The sequence below is a fragment of the Petaurus breviceps genome, unplaced genomic scaffold (genome assembly GCF_028583685.1).
Source record: "Petaurus breviceps papuanus isolate PSGF00001 unplaced genomic scaffold, PetGlider_PUasm1.0 90823, whole genome shotgun sequence".
NCBI lineage: Eukaryota > Metazoa > Chordata > Mammalia > Diprotodontia > Petauridae > Petaurus > Petaurus breviceps.
The window spans coordinates 16939490-16963095 of NW_027187352.1; the positions used below are offsets into that span (position 1 = coordinate 16939490).

Sequence of the window (23606 nt, forward strand, 5' to 3'; positions counted from 1 at the left end):
CCACTGTAGACCAGAAATTTCTGTTCTTAGGCACTCAATAATTGAATTTGATTCAGCAAACATTTATTAAGCACCTGCTATGTGCAGGATGTTGTGCTGAGTTTTCAGGATATACAGTCAATGAAAAACTTGTATTATATGTGTACCATGTGCCAGATACTCTGCTAGGTGCTACAGATATAAGTTTAAGGAATGAAAGAATGGATCAAAATTAAACAGTCTCTGCCTTCAAGAAACTTACATAGTTCATATGCATAGTTCATATACATATCACACATTAATTCCGTATTTAAAATCATATATCATATATAAACTAAAATGCTTAAATACCTTAGCTTCTATGATAATAGAACTGAACTTGCTACTGAAAAGGACATTAATTAATAACTCATGTTTACATAGCAATTTTCAGTCTAATGACTTCAAATCTAGTGACCTTTCTATTAGATTGACATTGTCTCTCTAAACAGAAGATAATTGGTACTCTGACTCTGCAATATAATGTTTGGAAAGGCAGCACCATGTAATGAATGGCTCATTGGACCCGATGAAAAGACCTGAGCTCAAAAGGGGTCTCTCTCCTTTGTTATAGTTGTAGTTTGGGGACAATTGGGGAGTCACTTTAACCTCTCCAATCACTTTAACCTCTGAACCATTTTCTTCATCTGTAAAATGGGGATAATGATACTTGAACAACTCACTTCACAGAATATAACAAAAACATTTGTAAGCTGGAGAATGCTAGGGAAAGATTATAGCAGCTTATTTTTACTCACAACTTTTTTTTAAAACATACATTGTCACATTCGTTTCTCCTTAAAACAACCCTGCAAGGTATATATATTCCAGTTACTATGATTATAAGTTAAATGACATGCTTGGGGAACTCTTAGTTGTGCAAAGAAAGCATCATTTGAATTCAGGTTTTTCCTCTTTCTCTGCTCACTAGCCTTTCTTCACAGCTTGCATGCTGCCTCTAAACTTAGTAGGAGTTAATCCCAGAATCTCTAAACTGAAATGAACCTCAGGGGCCATTTAGGTCAACTCATGCCTGGCAAAAAATCTCTTTGACAGCCAACCCAACAAGTGTTTCTTTAGCCTAATTTAGGGCACAGAGAGCCAGAATGTTATAATTTTCTTGGAGTCAGAAGACTTGGGGCACTAACACTGATTTATGTATCCCTGGATAATAATTCAATCAGCAAATAATAATAACACTAGCTAGCATTTAAATGCATTTTAAGGTTTAAAAAGGAATTTATAAAAATTTTCTCATCTTATCTACATGATAACCCTGTAAGATAGTGCTATTAATATTCCCATTTTATAGATGAAAAAATTGAGGCAAATACAGGCTAAGTGAACTGTTCAGAGTAAAAAAAGCAAGTGTCTAAGGCAAGATTTGAACTCTGAACATCCTGAGTCCATGTTCAGCTCTCCATTTACTGTACCACCTACCTGCCTCAAATATCTATTAGATAACCAGTATGCACAAAACACAGGAATTAGGGGAGATGCAAACTATAGTTAAGACAGAATCTCTTACTCCCACAAAGGAAATAGTCTAGTAGCAGGATATGATAGCTATAATGCCCAAGACAACCTAAGCACATTGGAGACATTCAAAACAAATTATCTTGGGAGGTCTAAATGAGATGGCTTTTATTGACTAGGGAATTAAGGAAGACTTCAGGGAGAAGCTGGCAACTGAGTTAGCTTTTAAGAATGAACAGGAATTCATTAGGTAAAGAGGGGGTCTGAGGGATTCCAGGCATCAGTCTCAGGTCAGGTACTAAGAACAAAGGCCGCAGGGAGGGAGAGTGAAGCACATGTGCAAGGAGAAGAGAATACAGTTATTCCTTCTAGATCATGACTTCCCCTACCATAGTTTTGATATAACACAGATTGGCATAAGAAATTAAATGGGGGTTTTGGGAGAGTTTTACAGAAGTTGTAGATGACAAGTGAAGGCCAACAAATGAAACAGAAAAAGTTTAGAAACTCAAGAATGCATAAAATACGTGTATAATATCAGAAAATTTTATTTTTGAATACTGTAAACACCTCATAAAAAGAAAGATAAAAAAATCAGATTTCTTTTCTGGTAAAAAAGAATGATTCAAAAATGTTTTTGTGTATTTTTAAGATAACAGGGGCACTGTGCTCTTAACCCCTGCTATGTTCAAGGGACAACTGTACTCTGGTTCACAGTAGCATAGAGACCATGGAAGATATAACTATATTATGGAATCTTGGGGATAATAGAACATAAGACTGGAAAGTTAGGCTGGTCAAGTAACTTCATTTCTCTGAACTGCAGACTCCTCACATATACCAAATGAGACTTTATACTATACTAAGGTAATAATAATTTAAAAAATAATGACTAACATTTATCTATATAACACATGCTATGTTCTAGATGATGTCCTAAGAAGTGCTTTATAAACATCTCATTCAATCTTCACAGCAACTCTGGGAGCAGGTACTATTATCCCCATTTTACAGATGAGGAAACTGAGGCAAGCAGAGATTAAATGAGTTTTCTAGGCTCCACACAGCTAGTAAGTACCTGAGCCTGGTTCAGGTCTTCTTGGCTCCAGTCCCAGTTATCTAAGTAGTATGGCATCACTTAGCCTCCTCATATTTGCAAATATATAAAAAATGTCGGTAGAAATAGATCTAAATTTCCTATTTGTTGCAGAATCTAGCACAGTGATCTATGCAGAACAAACACGTAATCCATATTTGCCAGTTTTCTTTGTACTGAAATAAAACTAACTGGGAGGGCTTCAATCCACTATTCAGACATCAACAGCAAGAAACCAGTAGGGGGAATTAGTGAGCCAAGCCTGGAGATGTCAGCCAGAGAAAAGCAGGGCTTCCCAGGGCTCATGAGGTACCAAGAATGTTTAAAGCATAGGATCATAGATATACCCATGGAAAAGACCTCAGAGGGGATTTAATCTAGCCTTTTTATTTTACATATGAGGAAACTGAGGCCCAGGAATGATAAATGATTTGCCTAAGGTCCTATAGTTAAGAGTCCATAATGCCCCTTCCCTTCCTATTCCCTTTCCTTATAAAAATGACCATTACCCTCGCTCTATTCTGATACCAGCCATTTAGCTTATAATTCTTTGGAAATTTTCAGTTTTATGAACATTCACAAATTATGTGTGTACATATATAAGTATTAGCAGTTGTACAAGTTTTATCTTTATCTCACAGATAGAGAAACTGAGGCTTAGAAGACACTAAATAGCTTTCCCAAAGTCAGTTAGCAAAGAGCAGAGTGAGGATTTGAATCCAAATCTTCAGAGACCAAGGCTGAAGTCACTCTTCACCAAGTCATGCTGCCCCAGTTAGGTGTTCTTCTTACTTGGAGTTCTCTGGCTTCCTAAAACATGCCACGATTATAGCTAGTACACATACACAGCTATTTCTAGAAACAGGAAGTTTTATAACTGTCAGTATCTGAGTTATATTCTGGAAAAGTATGTGGGAGAGAGAACATGGGATGCATCTTTTCTGAATGAGTTGTTTTAAAGAAAATCTGAGAAAACTCACTAATGAATTTTAGAAATGGAATTTAATGGGGAAGTCAATGGATGCTTTAGGATTATGGACTCTTCATCACAGAATGGCAAAACTGGGAGGGATCTTAGAGATCATGCAGACCTTTACCTTCATTTTACACACAGGGAATGCAGACCTCAGAAAAGTCAAGATATTTGGCCAAAGTTATTCAGCTTTGCATTTGCAGAATCAAGATTAGAATGTGGTTATTCTGACTTGTCCATGAGTGTTCTATCACCCTATCACTGATGCCAATCTGCTTTTAGAGTATAATGTTTATAATATTCTATAATTGTAAGGATTCTATTGTCTTCTAAAGTACTGGGGGATGATATCAAAGTATCTCATTAACTTAAAGAGAAAATATTGTTCTGAGTATTAGCACAGAGCACTTGTAAGCATTTGAGTAACAATTATGCACTACTGTAGTTTGTCTTGGGCATTTGGGTGGTTCAGCAGATAGAGCACTAGGTTGGGAGTCAGGAAGACTCATCTTCCTAAGTTCAAATCTGGCCTGACACTTAATAGCTGGGTGACCCTGGGCAAGTCACTTAACTCTGTTCCTCAGTTCCCAATCTATAAAATGAGCTGAGAAGAAAATGGCAAACCACTCCTGTATTTCTGACAAGGAAAAACCCAAATGGGGTCATAAAGCATCAGACATGACTGAAAAACAACTCAAAAACAATAACAATAACAACAACAATGGTTGCCTTGTCTTACAGAAGATTAATAATGAACTGGAGTCATTTTGATGAGGTGGGAAGAACACAATATAGGAAATCAGGAGACTTGAGTTCTCTATAAATGCTAACTGTGATTATTGTTGTTGTTGTTACTATTATTATTTGTACATATATGAAATATTGGGTTGGGCTTGATGGTCTCTATTATCCTTTCTAACTCTGTAATCTCTGAGTCTGTGGCTGGTTTATAACAATGACACTCTGCATCCCCCATCACTCTTTTAGAAAGGAAGAAGCAATAGGAAATACAGATCATTAAAACTGTGATTTCACATTTGCATATTATTATCCAGTAGTTAGAATTTATATTTGCCCACAGTAGGATATAAATTCCTTAAAGGCAAAGGCTTTATCACTGCTTCCTTAGTATCCCCAACAGATTGTTGCCTGTTCTGAAATGTATAGTCTTAGAGAGTTTCTTGGGGCCCTGAAAGGTTAAATAAATTATGCAGGGTCACATACCCAGCATGTGTCATTTTATGCTTTTAAAAAATGCTTGAATCAAATTGATTTTAGAAGAGGAGAATGGATAAAAGGGAAAAGAAAAAAAAGAATAAAAAAGAAATAGGAATAGAGAAAGAAGGAAGAAATAGGGAATCCCAATGGTAAGAAGAGCTGCAAAAGAGAAGGTTGAACAGTGTCTGTGTGTGTGTGTGTGGGTGTTCAGCATTCTCCTTATGTATGCATAGATTACACAATCTCAGAGCTGGAAGGGACCATGAAGGACATTTAGTCTAATCCATTCAAAACCAATAATCTCTGCTTCAATACCCATAAATTATCATTAAGTCTCTGAATGAAGACAGTATTGGGAAGAGAAGGAGCAATTATCTATTACTTGTCTCCCAGAGGAGCTCTTTCATTATTTAGGCAATTAATTAATACATTTTATCATTTGTTTGTTTTTCTCCTTATAAAAAGTCACAATTTACTTCCATAACTTGTGCCCCTTGTTCTTAGTTCTACCTCTGGAGTAAATTGAAACCAGTTCAAACTTCCTTCTCCATAACTTTTCAGATACTAGAGAAAGTCATCAGATCGTAGAATCTAACAATATGAAGGGACCTTAGAGCTCATAAAATCCTTTCCCTTCCTGACCAAGAATTGTTTCTACACTAACAAAAAGTGAGCATCTGGTCTTTGTTCACTCTAACTCTTCTCTTCTTCAAGTTAAACACACCTAGTTGTTTGGTTTCATGCTTTTGTTTTCTTCCAACCAATCTTTAGTTGGTACGGTATCCAGCTAGGGAACCATGATGGTTGTTTTACTCTGGTCATGCTCCAGTTGGTCATCATCTTTCCTAAAATGTGGTCCTGTACAGTCTGAGAAGTACAGCAGGATCTTTCCTCAAAATCTTGTATGTCTGTTACAAAAACCTAAGACTAACTTTTCTGCTGGTTATGCCATTCTGCTTTTTGATACCGTGTTCTCTGTATTTCAAAACCTATAGCTCTTTCGGCCATGGTTCTGTATCATCCACTCAGTTGGCTCTTACATCTGGGGATGCAGAAGAATGGATAAGTAGAAAAATTCTCCAAACTTAGCTATTTTCTTTGGAATGAATTATGTCTTTTAAAAAATAATATAATCAACATTTCATCTAGAGTTAACATTGAGAGTACCTTATATTCTAACTCTAATTTGAATCACAAAATCTAACTAAAGAGCTAGAGAAGGAAGGGACCTTCAGTCATAAGTCCCAGAGATAAAGGAACCTTTTATTTTTACATAGCAAACTATCAGTTACATATGTATGTATCTACGTATCTGATCTATCTATCTATCTATCTATCTATCTATCTATCTATCTATCTATCTATCTATCTATCTATCTATCTATCTATCTGTCTGTCTATCTATCTAATTTGTCTACCCATCTATGTATGTATCTATCCATCCATGTGTTTATGTATGTATATATCTACCAATTGTATTTATTTACCAATCCATGTATGTGTATGCATGCATATATATATATATATATATATATATATATATATATATATGTCAAGCATGGGCCTACTTATTTGACCATTGTGTCCCCCAATAGACTATACTTTTGAGCATAGGATTGCATCTTGTCTTGTTTTATACTCCTAGCTCTTAATATAATGCCTGACACATAGTAGGCATTTAACAAATGCTTACTGATTGACTGGATTAAATAGTTCCTAAGTGGCAAGCATTGTGGCAGTCACAGGGGACACAAAGACCAAAAAGAAAATAGTGTCTGCCCTCAAAAAACTTAGATTCCATCGGTAGGAGGTATACACAAATATAAGAACACAGAGACTAGTTACAAAATGAGGGGAGTCACACAATTAAATCTGTTCTTAAGGAAAATCACTTTGGGAACTGCATAAAGAATAGATTGAAAAGAGAGAATTGAAGCAAGTTGAAACAAGAAGACCTCAGATAAGTAAACTCTATTCAGGAGAGGGTAAAGGAATTGCTTAGAATCACACAGGTAGTAAAAAAAATCTATCTAAAATCTTAAACCCAGGTCTTCTGACTCCCAATTTTGCACTAATCAACTAATCTAATATGGTGTGTCCACTTTGCACAAGTAGAAATAGAAGCACAGAGATTAGGAACCAATCAGTACATCAGCACGCATTTATAGATATAAATATTTAATTTAAAAATTATTATTAATTTAATTTATTTATATTTTATTCATTATTCATTATATTTTATTTATTTTTATTATTAATTAAAAACATTTAAAAATCTAATATATGCCATGAAGGGGGCTTAGAACTGTGGATACAAAGGAAAAAGAATTGAAACAATTACAATTTCCAAGAACCTTACTGGAGAGGTAAACCATGTACACAGATAGGCATTAATATAAAATTGCTATGAGGTCATTTTCCTTGGAAAATCTAAAAAATATAGAGTATCATAGAATATAGAAATTGCCATAACCTTAGAGATTATCTGCTCCATTCTTCTTCATTTCACAGAGAAGGAAGCTGGGTCACACAGATGGGAAAGAATTTCCTCAAGGTCATTACTATCTTTCTATCTCACTTCTTTTTCTTTTGTCTTTATTAATTTGTTTGTTTACTTTTAGTTTACAAGATTCAGTTCCACATTCCCTTGAGTTTCAAATTTTCTTACTGTCCCTCTCTCCCCCTGCTCTTCCCCCACCCCATGGTGGCATGCAGTCAACTATAGGATCTGCAAATACTTTCACATTCAACATTAGTCAGGTTGTGAAGAAAGATTGTAACTGATGGGATGAACAATGGGAAAGAAGAAGCAAAACCAAGCAAGAAAAAGAAAGAGAGCAGGTAGTTTGCTTCACTGCATTCAAACTCTGTTCTCTCTAGTTCTTTCTCTGAATGTAGACATCTTTTTTCCATCATGAGTCTTTCGGAGTTATCTTATGGCCTTACATTGTTGAGAAGGGTACAGTCATTACACATGTGATGTGTCTGTAATTGTGTACAGATTTCTCCTGGTTCTGATCTTCTCACTAAGCATCAGTTTGTATAAGTCTCTCCAGGTAAATATGAAGCCTGTCTGCTCCTCATTTCTTATAGCACAATAATATTCCATTACATTCATATACCACCTCTACCTCACTTGTGTCACTTTTTACATCCTCTACAATCCTTTAGTATTTTTTAATGTTTGCCTTGTCTTCAAAATCTGATTTTAGGCTTCTAGAAGGTAGGGGGCAAAAATCATTCAAATTTATGCCTGTTCTTCCCAAAGGCAGGGCCTTGAACTCTGCCTTGTATACAGCAAGTGCTTAAAAATGCTGGTTGAATTAGCATGATGCATTTCAATGTAATTTTTTCATAACAAAAACATTCTCAGGATTATAATAACCTTATAGCAACACAGAGGATTATTTGTGTATGTCTGTCTATGTATACTAGTATATATTTAAGACAAACTCGGTGTCTGGCTAACTCATATTTATGTGTCAGCCAACAAACACTTACTGAGCTCAATCTATGTTCCGGGCACTGTGTCAGTCAATAAATCAGTCTCTCAATAATGCTTATTAAGCACCCACTATGTGCCAGTTCCTCGAAGTGCAGGGGACACAAAGAAAAGTAAAAACAGTTCCTGTTTTCAGGGAGCTCACATTCTTATGTGGGAGGAGAGATCATAAACAAACAACTCTGTGACCCATGGAGGAAACAGCATAGGGAGAAATCAAGAGCACCTTTCAAGTTCAGACCACTATTCCTCTCCATTCCCCCTTTCCCCTCCAATGTTAAATTAAAAGCATGGTCAGAAAGCAGAACATTAACACATTTTCTCAATATACATTTATATTTTATATTTATTATATTTTATTTATTTTTATTAATTTTATTATTGATTAAAATTTTTTTGAATGCTGTAATGAATGGCAGCTAATTTTCATCCTAACTCTCCTTCCCCCATACACACTAACATAGGAGCTTCATTCATCAATCCTCACAGTTAAGAAAGAAAATCCCAAATAGCTGTGTGCTGCGACTATCACTAAAGGGACAAATCTCCCTTTGACCTTCCATCCAGTGATCTGACCTTTTTTTTTACTGCAACCTCCTATTCCAAATATTTTTTGTTTCAAGAAATCATCACTGCAAAGGGTGAAGGATCAGAAAAATCAGGTTTAGAAAATATAGGTAACACAAAGGATGTGGGGGAAAATCCATGACTCTTTTATACGGACGAGAGTTTTTATCAATCTAATGATCATAGATTTAAAGTTGGAAAGAGACAGAAGGGCCATAGAGAACCATACCTTCACTTTACAGATGAAAAAACTGAGATTTGGAGAAGTAAGCCAATTAAGAGGCAGCTAAATAGTACAATGAATAGAAACATGAACCTGGAATAAGGAAGATCAGTAGTTCAAATCTAGCCTCTAATGACTGCTAGCTGCATGGCCCTGGGAAAATCACTTGACATCTTCTCCTCAGCTTCTTCTTCAATAAAATAGAGATAATAAAAGCCCCTATCTTCCAGGGATGTTGTGAAGATGAAATGAGACACCATTTATAAAGTGTCTTACACATCTTAAAGAATTATATAAATGGTAACTAGTATAAATACTAGGTATTGATCAGAGCAGCTAGGTCACAAAGTCAATAGTGTACTGGGCTTGGAATCAAGAAGACTCATTTTCCTGGGTTCAAATTTGGCCTCAGAGACTTACTAGCTGTGCAACCCTGGGCAAGTCACTTAACCCTGTTTGCCTTAGTTTCCTCATCTGTAAAATAACCTGGAAAAGGAGTGAACCACTCCAGTATCTTTGCCAAGAATACCCCAAAATGGGGCCATGAAGAGTCACATATGACTTAAACAACACAGCAACAACAACAACAAATGGTGTTGACTACAGTCATAAAGCTAATAAATGTCAGAAGCAGCATTTGAACTCACTTCTTCCTCTCTCCGGATCGAGAATTCTATTCACTATACCATACTGCCTCTTAAATATGGGCAATCTAATGCTGTGTTTCTCAGATGCTGTAAGGAGGGAAGAAGCATATGTCCATGAACTTCTCACCTTAAATGGTTGTCTTTGGGTCTGTCTTGCATTGTGACCAGACATAACAGCTGCAAGACCTTACAACTTCAAAATTCCAGCAATCCCTGGAGCAGGCCATCTGCTTGCACATAACTGGGAGTGAAATGGAGTCATTTCTTGGTTGTGCTAAATGCTACCCTGCCCTGTCTCTTATGAGGTCCAAGTGAAAGTGCACATCTGAAAACCACCCCCAAATCACTTTAATAGCTGTGGTTTCCTAAAAATAGAAAGCCAGATGTCTACTCCACAATAAATACCAATCGGCAGCTCACAAGGGGAGAATTCAAGTCCAGAACATTCATTAAGTCTTATGTTTGGCATGGCCTCTTTCCTCCTGGACTTATCGAAGATGTCCTCATTTTTAGAAATGTTGGGGAAGTTTTAGGTCCAGTTCTGGCAACATGCTTATAGCATTCTAATTACATATACATTTGAAAGTCAATTTCTTCTGCATTTGTTTTCATGTGTAAAGGAGAAAGAAAATGAGAATTTATCAGAATAAGGAAAAAATATAATATGGTAGAGTGGAAAGAAAACTGGACTGAGGAGACAAGGCTTTTAGTTCAAGGGCTGTATTTATTAGAGCTGTGTGACCTTGAAGAAGTTATTTTTACCTCTCTGAGCCTCAATTTCATCATCTATAAAATAAGAGGGTTGGATTAAGTGATCTCTAAAGTCTATGTCAGCTCATTGTAAGATTCATTTGTTCTAAGATGAACCTTTTATTGCACAGCTCAGATAGTAAGAGAAAGTAGATAGAATTGGTGGTTTGGGAGAAACAGGAAACCTTTCCTGTTCTAAAACATTCACCATTTGAAGATGCCAGCAGTCATGCTCTTAAAATTCCTTGGATTAAGGAGTATTAATAAAAGATGTCAACCTAAACTATTATTAGCATATACCTCAGTGTGATTATGAGCAAGTTTATCAGAACCTTGACACCTGACAGCTGGGATGAGTAGCTCCCAGTAGAAATAGGCAAGCAACATTGATTTGGATTGGCATTTGAGGAAAGTAGAAAGAGTTATCAAGAACCAGCAGGCCAGGGTACGATAGTGATACGAGAAACTCTGGGAGACTGCTGGGAATATGCCAAGAATGACTGGAGAGGTGGGAAACAGATTGGAAACACCTAAGACATGTATTTGCCAATTTCATTTATTCACTTAAGAAACAATGATTAAGCATCTACTTATACAGAGTACTGTGTTAGGTACTAGGAAAGAAATACTGTTCAGATAAGTTGGGGTCACTGTCTTTACAGAACTTATAGTCTGGTAGGAAGGATGGCATGAACATAAATAATTATAATATGCTCTTGCATTAGAGAAAAGTGCAAAAGAGTTGAAAGGAAAGGACTCCTCTAATAGCTTTGCTTACTACCAACCTATCAACAGACAGTAAGTAGGATAGAGTCATAGAATCATAGAGTATTAGAACTGAAATAGATAGCAGTCATCATCTACTCCAAATTTTCTCATTTTTTTATAGGCAGGGAAACTGAGGTGAAGTTATATGTTCAAGGTGATACAAATATCCAGTTAAAGAGAAGTAAAGCTGCTCTGTTAATAAGGTGCTTAGGCCACTGCAGAATGCTGAAAGATGTAGCTGAAAGACCTTGGCCAACTGCCTTCTGTATCTGTGAGGAAGAACCATTTTGAGCTGAGTAAAGAAAAATTCTCCAATGAAACAGAAGGTAAATGAAATATAAGATCATTTTCAATATTTTCTAAAATGTAAAAGTATAACCCTTTGTATTAAGCCTCCTTCTCTGGTGTACCACTATGGCATAGAGATGACTCTAGGTTCTAGAATATCTCACAGTGAGATATTCTTTCTACTGGAAAGAATTTTGTTAGGTGACTGATGACTGTTGTATGATAAGCAAAGGCTCATCAATAGTTCTTGCTGCTATGTGATGATTGTTCTGTCATAGCAAGAGAGAGGCAGTGTGGTATAGTGGGGAGACTACTAGACTTGGAGTCAGAAGGACCTTGGTTCTAATCCCAGACATCTGCTAGCTGTGTGACCCTAAGCAAATCACTTAATATCTGTGCATTAATTTATTCATTTTTTAAAATGAAAAGAGTTGAACTCAATGATCTCAAAGGTCTCTTTTAGTTTGAAATTTGTAATTCAAAAATTCAGTTTCCTGTCCAATCATCTTTTTATCATACTATGTTGTGGAAATTTTTGTTTTTTCCACAAATTAAAAATAAAGTGAATTAAAAAAATTAAAAATAGCAAAAAAAATCTACAAGCCTATGATCCCATGAAGGATAAACAACATTTTCACAAAGACCACTGTTCCTTGAGTTCAGTAAAACTAAGGATAAAGGTCTTATCAAGATCTTTTTAGAGAAATTTTCACCACCAACTTAAAAGCACATCAAACATTCATGGCAAATGAGAACAATTAGAGAACAGGATGAAGGTGACCTCCATTGGCATTGTTCTCTTCTGAGCTATGCTGATTCTGTTGGTACACATTTGTTGCCCTCATATATAACCCAGAGCCCGGGGTTTAGAAAGAAATGCAAATTTTATTCACAGGATATACAACTATACTATCAAACTATTCTGTTTCTTGTCTGAGAATAAAACATGCCACCTCAGCAGAACCTTGAAAAGCAAAACAGGTTATCAAAAGCTCCAATGTTTAAAAAGAAACACTGGAGGAAGGGAAAAGTTATTTGTTAGGAAGGAAAGGTGGGGAGAAGAAAAGAGGAAGTGAACAAGCATTTACTATGTACCTATTACATGCCAGACTCTGTGTTAAATTCTCTATAGAGATGATCACTTTTGATCCTCACAACCCTGGAAGGTAGATGCTATTATGATTCCCATTTTCTGCCAAAGGAAACCAAGGCAGACTTATTCAGGGTCCCACAAGTAGGGTCTGAGGCTGGATTTGAACTCAGTTCTTCCTGAGCTCAGGCCCAGTGCTCTATCCACTGTGCCATCTAGTCACCTATATTTAGGAAATAATTGCTATACTTAAATTTGCATACTTGTAGGGTCAGAGCAATTATATGGAAAGGCTGAAAGTTGAAGAGAGAACAGAGAGGATAGTGGGGACAGTCTCAAAAATATGAGAGAGAAGGCAATCAGTGGTATATGTGGAAAAGTTACCTTTAGCAAGTAGAAACAGCTGTTGTTTGATAAAGGAGGGAACGCTTAATTCTTCATTTTTGGGGGTGGGGAGTAGATGCTTGAAACACAGCTATGTAAAAGGGTTTGGTGGGGATGTTTCAGTTTAAACTTATCACAAAGATCAGTAGTAGCAGTAGTAGCAGCAGCAGAAAAACCAAATTAGAATTTTATATTACTTTAAGATTCATAAAATACTATATAAATATTATCTCATTTTATCCTTACTACAACTTTAGGAGGTAGGCATAATTATTATCCCCATTTTATAGATGAGGAAACTGAGGCAGACAAAGGTCAAGTGACTTGCCCATAGTCAGAAAGCTAGTATATGTCTGAGGATAGATTTGAACTCTGAACTTAACTGATTCTCTGTAATGGCAAGCAAAGCAATACTTTGCTGCTTGTTTCAGCCATTCAAGTGCCTTTGATTGTATTGTCTTTATGGAAACAGTATAGTTATTCTGCCCTTAATAGACCTAAGGGAGTTTGGAGACCTTCTGTGCCCTTAATAGGCCTGTTCACATGGAGACCAGGGTGGGAGGAGCTTGTTGGGAGAGCAGAACAGGAAGGAGCAGAGAGAGAAAAGGTGGAGCACGCCCTGGGACCAAGCAGAACTGAGAGGGAGAATGCTTGTGATGTCGGCACTGTGTCTGTCTGTTCTGTCTGTGTTGATGTTACTTTGTCAGAATGAAGCATTCTGTCTGTTGAAAGAGGACTTTACTGCTGTTTACAGAAGTCCAGAGAGGGCTTTACTGCTGATACAGAAGCCCTGAAAGAGGGCATTAGTGATCAAGCCAACATTCAAATGCCATGTTGACTTGCTCAGGGTCACAGAGTCAAGTAGTGGTTTGGTCAAGACTGGGACTCAAAAATTTAAAAATGTAAAATAAAAACAGTTTTGAAAAACACTTGGCCAATTTCAAGTACCTGCTAACATTGGAGCAATTAATGATAAAAATGGACATTTGAAAATCTTTATCTTTCAAAATCATCCTAGAAAAAAAAGTGTATTGTGTTTCATTGTTTCAACTTACAGGCATCAAGCTTGAACTGCCAAGTTCAAATTGAGATCAGTTTCTCTAGGGTTCAACTTAATAAAGCTACCAGTCAACTAGAATTTAGCCATAATTAATTTATATGTGAAAACAATGTTTCTGGACATCAACATATGTTAGTTTGGGACTTGATCAGTTCTGACTGATCAAAGATGGAATGGTCCTGTCAATGTCTTATTTTAGGCACTACTGACAAATCAAAATGGCTCAATTAAGTGTCAGTCATTGCCACCGGCCAAACTCAGTTAAAAAACCATTAATCAAGAATGTATTGTATATGAATCCTGTGTTAGATGCTGAAATTGTCAACAATATTAGGTTATAAAAATAATAAAAAACCATAAGTGTTATTATATATAGTATTTCCTGATAAAGAGGGAATCTCTGAAAGTTAGTTTTGATATGATGCCTATTATACCAGTAATATAATTAATGATGGAAATAGCAATAATAGTTATAATTTATGACAATTCTTATAATCATATTGATACCACACAAACTAAGAGTGATAACTAAAAACTTTTGGTTGTTTCTGTGAGTTAGGAACTTCAGAACAAAGTAGTCTTCTTGGCTTCATTTCTATTCAACCTCTACCCCAACTCTTATATTCAGATTTCTTTCACATTCTTTTCAGTTTTCCTTTTATGTGTTTTCTTCTCTCACTAGAATCTGAGCCAAGGAAAGTCTTTCCTCTTGCTGTATTTGTATTTCTGAGACTTAACACAGTGCCTGGCACAAAGTAATTGCTTCATAAATGCTTGTTGACTTGCTGACTGACTAGAGGCTTTTGAGGAGGAGGATATGAAGAAACTAAGAGTCAAAAATAATATGGTGTAATACAGGGGAGAAGAGGAGTCACAGGACCTTGGTTCAAATCTAAGTTGTGACACTTATTCCCTATATAAACATGGACAAGTCACTTAAACTTTTTGCATCTCAGGTCCCAAATCTCTACAATGAAAGGATGGCACCGGGAAGAAGAGTCTAAACTATTTTGTTTGTATGCCCACATAAACAAAAATCATGAGCAGATATTCCCATGTATTCATAATCACTGACTTTTAAGTTATATATCATTAATGCTACACTAAGAATTATGTATATTAGAAAGCTTACACAAAAAAGAAATGCAAAAAATAAGTTGAGGAAGTGATATTTTGAAAAGAACATTTTATTTATAATACAATAAACCTTTTTTGTTCTTAATAAAATATAAGGACTAATAAATGACCAATCTGATTGAGTATAATTTGTTTTTTTCTTTTAAATGTTGGTTAAAGATTGAATGACAGTGATTTGAAAATCTAATTCTAAATTAGAATTATCTCATACAGAATGTCCCAAAGGACTCGATGCTATCCTGAGACTTTTAGGACATGCTGTATTGATACTTGTTTTTCATGTCAATCACAGATGAAAAAAGATACCTCAGAAAGAGATGGATATCAAAATGATATTTATTTTTAAATCCCATCCACTAATTATGCAAAGTTTTTAGATGGAATTCATCCAGTAAATTTCCATCTTCCCTGATATTATTTAATTGTTCACTGAATTACTAAAGGGTAGCATTTATGTATTTTTAATAAATGGGTTCAATACCCACTTAAACTATTCATTTGTAAGGTTTTTATAAAAAATAGACTAATTAGTTCCATTTCCAAGGTGTTTTGTTTGTAAAGATATGGACATTTTTGTAGGTGAACATATAATTTTCAACAAGAGAGAGGGAGGAGGGAGGGGAACACAGAGAGAGTGAATAAGAGAGGGAGAGAGAGGAGGAGAGAAAAGAACAGAGGGAGAAAAAGAAAGGGAAAGGAGAGGAAAGTGAAAAGAGAAGATGAAAGGAGTGAGAGACACAGAGACAGAGAGAGGAGAGAGAGACAGAGAAAGAGAGAGACAGAGAGAGAGAGAGAGAGAGAGAGAGAGAGAGAGAGAGAGAGAGAGAGAGAGAGAGAGAGAGAGAGAGACAGAGAGAGAGAGAGAGAGAGAGAGAGAGAGAGAGAGAGAGAGACAGAAAGACAGAGACAGAAAGACAGAGAGAGAGACAGAAAGACAGAGAGAGAGACAGAAAGACAGAGAGAATGGTAACTGCAAAGAGAGCAGTATCAGTTGAATGAAGAGTCAAGGAAGTTGAGAACCTGGAAGACTGTCAAAGGATGATGATGTCCTCAATAGAAACAGCGAAGTTCAGAAGAGGGGTAGGTTTTGAGGTAGATAATTACATTATCTATGTAATGTAATCTTCAATATAGAGTACCCCAAAAATCCATGCCTGTTCATCCTGTGCTACTTAACTTTTCACAAAAAAGAAAAAAAAAGAAATGAGTGTGTGTGTGTGTGTGTGTGTAGGGTGTTCAGTGGAGGTGGATCTTACTCACCATCCACTGCTTCAGAGCACAGAAAGCACTCACTGAAGAGTGTCTGTGGTAGCCATGATGAGATCTGGGAGACAGGGCATAGATACACTGGGGGTGGGCATGAAGGATAGGGATTTTGCTTGTTCAGCTGCTATGAGTTCCTGAGTTGTGGTTATTTTATATGTATTTTGAGGAGGTGATGACTGAAAAAAACCATGAGAGACCAGAGGTACAAAGGGGTGAAATGCTGGGGCATTGGGGTGCACTGGGTAAAGACAGTAGTGTGGCTGTGTTGAAGACAAGCCCATAATTAGCTTTTGTGGGTAGAGTGGGAGGTGGTCCATCTTCCTGCCCTCTGGTTGACCACTTGGGTTTAGTCTACAGATTCTACGGGGTCATACTATGGTCCCCATTTTGAAGATCAATGTACTATAATCTCCAAAGTCACTTCTAACACCAACATTTTGGGATAGGCACACTGGCAATAGTCTGTGGACAAATGAGTTGGAAATGTTAAAGGATACTCAGGGGGTATATTTTCCTTTCCCAAGACAGACTCAAAGGCAGTCAGGCAATCAGACCAATTTCTAGATATAGAGTGATTGCTATATTTGTACACTGACTGAACTGCCCATAACAAGTATTAAGTGTCTTCAGTGTTAAAATCATGACCTGCCTTAGTGTTGAGATAGTAATCACATCCCAACAAAGCCTTAGCTGGGGATTCCAGAACCTGGGGCAAATTAGCTGGTGATGGGAATGGGATGAGGTTGTGAAACAGAGAACTTAAAACTGGAGAATGTCACCATTGTCACTGATCTGATGTGTCCTATGTGGTAGGGGTCCTCGAGCCAAGCAGCTTGAACAGTCTACTCTGGTTGGTTGCTGTTATACTGATGCAGTGGTCTAAAAAGTGATCCCAGGAGAAGAAAGTGATGGCAGGAGAACTCTCAGGAGGAAGAAGCCTAGGTCTTCTTCCCCACCCCACCTCCCCACATGCCCTACTAATATCATTGGGAGGAGTGTCCTCATGATTTCAGCTTCATAGTCCTCTGCTAGCCCTAACCACCTAGCACATGACTGCTGCAAGTAAAGTTCCTTCCTTGCCCTAGTGCCTAGCCCCAGTGACCTGTTGTGAATTATAACTCTTATTTTCAGGAAGTGAGATTATATAGGGTAATAGTAATGCAAAGAATTACCTCAGTCAGATATATACTAAGTGCTAACAAAACTGACATCAGAAGAGCATGGGCTTTTTATGTCCTAATATTATCAAATGTTTATGTCTAATGGTAGCGACCTGGGGAGGGGGAGTGGGCGTGGTGGAGAAAAGAAGGAAAAAAGAAAAAAATAAATTTACATAATAATCTTATTATATATTTAAAAGGAATAGCTAGTTGTACATAATATATTTGCAGTTTCATGTGCAATCATCTTTTTTATTATATTGTGTTATAGAAATGCTTGTTTTATTACATAAATTAAAAATTTTTTAAATATATTTTTTAAAAAGATCACAGGTTCTAGAAGTGGGAGAAATCACCTAAGAGATCACCTAGGTAAGTGGTGTCAAACTGAAATAGAAACACAGCCCTGAGAGTCACGTATTGACTTAGAAAAACAAAGCCACAAATTAACATTACCTATGTTGTACTGTATTTTTATTGATTTTGTTAAACATTTCCCAATAGCATTTAAATCTAGTTCTGCATTGGGGAGTTTTGCTGGCATTTGTGGCCTGTGGGCATCAAATTTAAACCCTCTGCTCACCAACTCTCCCCCCTCCCATCAAATATATACTTAACAAAGGAGGAAATTGAGGTCTAGAGAGTTCAAATCAGAACATATAACTAATAAAAGTCAAAGCCATGATTGGAACCCTGGATATTTCAATGCCCTTTCTACTATACTAATTTGCAATTAGGGTACTTTCTTCCCATTCTGATACCAGTACTATCCTTACATGAAGGGTTAGTTTGTACCCATTATCCTAAGACTACAATGGCCAGAGGCATGTCTGTTCCCAACAAAGTTGACCGCATTCTGTATCTGTTTGGGAATTATGGCATCATGTCTTTGTTAGCTTTCATGTCTTTGTTAGCTCCCATTTGGGCTGTTACTGTCATATTTTTATAGGATACTATATGTGAGTGGTTGGGTAGCTAGGTGGTGCAGGGGATAGAATGCCAGGTCCAAAGTCAAGAAGACTCATCTGTGTGAGTTCAAATCTGACCTCAAGACACTTACTAGCTATATGACTCTGGGCAAATCACTCAACCCTGTTTGCCTCAGTTCTCATGTGTAAAATGAGATAGAGAGGGAAATGGCAACCCACTATAGTATCTTTGCCAAGAAAACCCCAAAAGGAGTCACAAAGGTATTGTGACATAACACAATACCTGAGTGGCACTCAGATCCTCCGAAGCATGACACTCAGCAGCTAATGTTCTAGGCAAAGCCACGATCTTTATGGCAATGATCATAAAACATAGTTAAGCAACAAGGATGACTGACCTGGTGTAGTCGTCCTCAACAAGCATGTGCTTTGGAATTGGCGAGTACCTTCCAGGAGAGATGGGTGGCAGGGAAGATTTGTACTCTAAAGTGCCATTGTTGCCAGAGAGAATGTGATTTTCCATTGGTGGAGAGTAAGCTGGTAGGAGAAAAGAGAACAAAATTTTGATTCAGTTTAACTCAACATATGCTCCCTTAGATGCCAAGGGGGTATATTAAAAATAGAAAGGTTCTGATGCCCACTGCAGACAATGGCAGCCAAACAGGAATGTGGAGTTTATGGTGTATTTGCATTTAATATACACAAGCAAATGGTGACCTTTATGGTTGGCAACATATAATAATGGTGGTATCTACAAAGCAAGTTAGCATAATTAAGAGAAGAGAAACAGTTGGAAGGGACAAGCAGCACACACAGTTTCAAGGCAATGATTAATTTTCTATTGAAATGGAAATGTTAACTTTCTAATTGTAGATCCAGTAATTCTTTTCAAATGATTAATATCTAACCATCAAAAGCAAAATGCTATTGGGAGCAGGTCCATTCAGCATGAAATTCTTCTTTCGCCCCAAAATAGTCTTGTACATTTAGGCATGAAACACTACAGTTTCCAAAGATTTAAAGTCAAGGATCACCCCAAGGGCAAAGGAGAGAGGCAGAAATGATGGCTATAGGAAGTCTGTACTACTTTAAAAATGAGATCCTATAAAGGAGATGTGGTTTCCCAAGTGTCATCAAAGAAATGTTATGAATGAAAAAGAAGATGAACTGGTCAGAGTACCAGACTAGAGGATAACTGATAGGATGTCCCATATATTCTACTAGAGTTAGAATATTCTAGCTTTAAAAACATGTGCATTTATTAACTAGAGAATTCCCTACTCTGCAAATGCCCCCATTTTATAAGCAAGCAAAAAAGAGGTAACACTAAGCCATGACAGTGCAAGCCGGTCAATTCATACCCATTTGATGAACTACAACTAAATTTTCAGCAAAGGCTCATTGCCCAGTAAGCTCTTCCAGTTAATCAGGGAATCATCTGATCAGACCACTATACTTTTTTAGAAAATACAACTAAAACATTTCCCTCATTATTTGATATTGTACTATAAGCAGCTACCAATCTCACCTAAGCCTAGTCTTGGCTAGGCTCCCTACTTCATGATTTCAGAAGCATAGATTTATTTTTTTTTTCCCTTTTGGGGGAGGATTTAGGTGAGACAATTGGGATTAAGTGACTTGCCCAAGGTCACACAGCTAGTAAGTGTCAAGTGTCTAAGATACAATTTGAATTCAGGTCTTCCTGACTCCAGGGCCAGTGCTCTATTCACTGCATCACCTAGCTGCCCCAGGATCATAGATTTAGATCATAGATTTAGACCTAGAAAGGACATCAGAGTTCATCTTAGAGACCAAAAATATAGTGAATAGGGACTTTACTTGAATTCAGAAAATTCTGGATTCAGAACCTGACTGAGATACTTTCTACTTGGGTGACCCTGGATAAGTCACTTAAATCTTAATCTCAGTTTCCACATCTGTAGAATGGAAATTAAAAGAAAAAAAAGAACCTACCTCATAGGATTGTTGTAAAGATTAAATGGAATAATATATGAAAAACACTTTGTAAACTTGAAAATGTTACATAAAAGTCTGCATTTATTATCTAGTCTAAGCCCTTTACAAAGAATGGAACTGAGGCCCACAATTTTTTTTTTATTTTAGTCGATTTTTCAATTAACATTCATTTAATTTTCCTCCATATTAACCCCCTAAATTTAACAGAAAAAGAAAAAAAAAACAAGTCATATAACAAATATATATGTTTATGTGTATATGTATATATGTATACACACATACATATATTTAAACAAAACTAACTCCTACTTTGTTTTTGTGTATGTATGTATGTGCATATATATATATATATATATAATGTCTTATTCTCCATCTTGAATCTACTATTTATTCAAGAGGAAGTAGGAAGCACAGATCAACATCAGTCATTCCCACAGAGTTTAAAATAACTTGCCTAACATCAAATAAATGACCACTATAGCTGGTATTCTGGCCCTATGTGTACACCCCTCAACTAACGAGTGCTGTCACTTGATGTCTATTTCCCATAAACCTCTTAGTATTTATATTTCTGAATAATTTTTCCAGACTCCATTCTGTCCTTATTTCCCCAACAATGATTATAGATGATGTTCATGAAGTGAGTCATGGACTCATTTTTTTTTTGTAAATTCTTCTTTCAGGAATATTTTGAATCCCTTATGGACATCTGCTAAAAATTCATCCATATTGGAAAATGCTAAGAAGGAAGACTATCTATAAAATGGATATACCACCTAAGGTAAAGTGAGTTTCAGCTTCATTCGTGATTGAAAAACAAATCACATATTGGAAGTAGTCTTGAATCCTCATAAAAACAACAACAACACACACACAATATCTGACTTAATGGGCAGGTAACGGATTAGCCAACCCTTATATTTCTCTCTAGAGAGCTATCCCAGGCAGACAGAGGTTAAACTACTTGCTTAAGACCACAACACTAATTGATGGCATGTGGATCCGCAATTAGAATGCTGAGGTTTCAGAGTCCCAGTCTCCTACTGAGACAAAATGCTACCTTTCATTTGCCAATTATTTAACCTATGGACATCTCCAAAATTATTTTTAAAGTATTATATTGAAAAGGCAGAACTGGTTTCTATCTAGTCACAGAAGACACAGCATCCATTAGCTGAGGCAATCAGTGACCTTTTAAAGGGTTCAGGCAAATGGCCTGCCCCAGAAGAAGCTGGTGGCTTCCCGAGGCCTGAGCAGACCATTACAGTGCCAGCCCTCTTCCCACTTCCATAGCCATAGTCAATGTCATTCTTTTCCTCCCTTGCAAGTGAAAAATGAATTCAGAAGAAATTTCAGAGGAAAAGCTCTGATATCAAGGATCAAGGGCAGTGATTTAAAACTTTAAATCTAACACCTTCCTTAGGACTGGTTTATCACCTTATTAGACACCCCCCCCCTTTTTTTGCCATGCACCCTTTTTGTAGCACAAAGTTAGTCTGATTTTATCTCAGAACACATTAGGATTTTTCTCTCAGGAGGCATTAGTCATGCCTTTTGGCACTTGAGAAATACCAATTTTAAAATATGGGTACAAAAAAATTACTACAATCACACTATATTACACAGCACAGTAAGCATTTCCAATATAGTGCTCAAGGAAGAATCGCTAAGGGTCATCATCTGCTACCTTCTTCATCTCATCAGGAGATATGGGTCTTAGGAGGCAGCTAGGGAAGGAACTGCAGTGGACCTTTGTCTGTCTAAAAAGAAGTTTTAATTTAGGGTGGTTAAGGTTTTGCACCATTCCAATTTGGCAAGGTAGGAAGATGGTGGAGTGACCATTGTTGGGAGGATGGTACTTACAGTGAGTAATATCAGGTGGGCCATAAGGGTCTGTCATATAAATGGTGGTTGGTTTGCCAACTTTTAGATAAACTACATCTGAAGTGTTCTTCAATATCGCTACAGCTTCTTCATGTGTTACTTCTTCTAGACTGTAGTTATTTACCTTGAAGAAAAGAAAAAAAAAACCCTCAGTAAAATCAGGGTCACTCTGAGCAAAACAATTTATATAATAACAATACCAAAGACAACTCGGAAAGACTTAAGAACTCTAATTAATCCAATGAACAATTTTGTTTCCAGAGGGGCAATGACAAAATATTATCTGTCTGTCTATCTATCTATCTATCTATCTATCTATCTATCTATCTATCTATCTATCTATCTATCTATCTATCTATCTATCATCTACACTAAAACATGTATGTATATGTGTAATGGGAATGTAAATTTTGAAGATCTTCCCTGCCCTTAGGCTAAAGTGCACCTGGAGCCTGTGGTGGGAGGCTCGTTTTTCAGTAGATACTTCTTGATTGGCCAGTGAGTCAATAAGGTTGTTACATTCTCTGAGCCAGGAGAAGGCTATATAAGCCCTGATGTGTAGCTTTGTTTTGGGGGCTCACTTTGAGAAGTGTTCTGTGATTTGATGTGGATTTTGGGAAGCCGTTGTCCAGAGCACCCCGGCTTTGAAAAACCCAAATGTTGAAACCCAGATGTTGATTGGGTATGGATGTAATGGCTGGACAGTTTGGAAAGCTGTCTACTTGATCTGTTTCTGTCTTGATAATTCTGCCTGTATACTTTGAAGTTTGGGGTGATGACCTTTTTCCCCTGAACAAGGTAAATGATATATGTCTGACTGATTAAAATAAGCTTGTTAACTCATTTTGAGTTGCTTTCCTTTATCAAAGCAGACCCAAGAACCTGTGGTGGCAGCAAACCCTAAGGACCCTTGGGGTGCTTGCTGCTACAATATGTATATGCAAATTTTCAGAGATGGCCAGTGGGGGAATTTGTTTTTCCTATTTGTCATATAAATGGTGGCTGATTTCCCAACTTTTAGATAAATTGTACATGAAATATTCTTCAATATTGTAGTGTTTCTTCATATGTTTTGCTCACCTTACTTTTTTGATGTAGGGGAGGAAGGAGATGCAAATAGAATGGAATAAGCATTTATTTAGTGCCTATTATGTTCCAGGCACTATGTTAAGCACTTTACAAATATCTTCCTT

General features: G+C 36.8%; 1 protein-coding gene across 23 annotated transcripts in view; it reads right to left on the minus strand.

Annotated features, from left to right (window-relative positions):
- DLG2 (discs large MAGUK scaffold protein 2) overlaps positions 1-23606 on the minus strand; it is a 2470643-nt gene that overhangs the window by 680806 nt on the left and 1766231 nt on the right. For 22 of the 23 annotated variants that reach the window (XM_069070968.1, XM_069070969.1, XM_069070964.1 and 19 more), the window contains 2 exons: positions 22393-22537; positions 18951-19089 (listed from right to left, as the gene is read on the minus strand). In XM_069070968.1, the coding sequence (XP_068927069.1) occupies positions 18951-19089; positions 22393-22537 (284 nt within the window). Of the gene's footprint in view, positions 1-9847; positions 9895-18950; positions 19090-22392; positions 22538-23606 lie in introns of those variants that run through there. The other variant, XM_069070985.1, reaches the window with a different exon arrangement.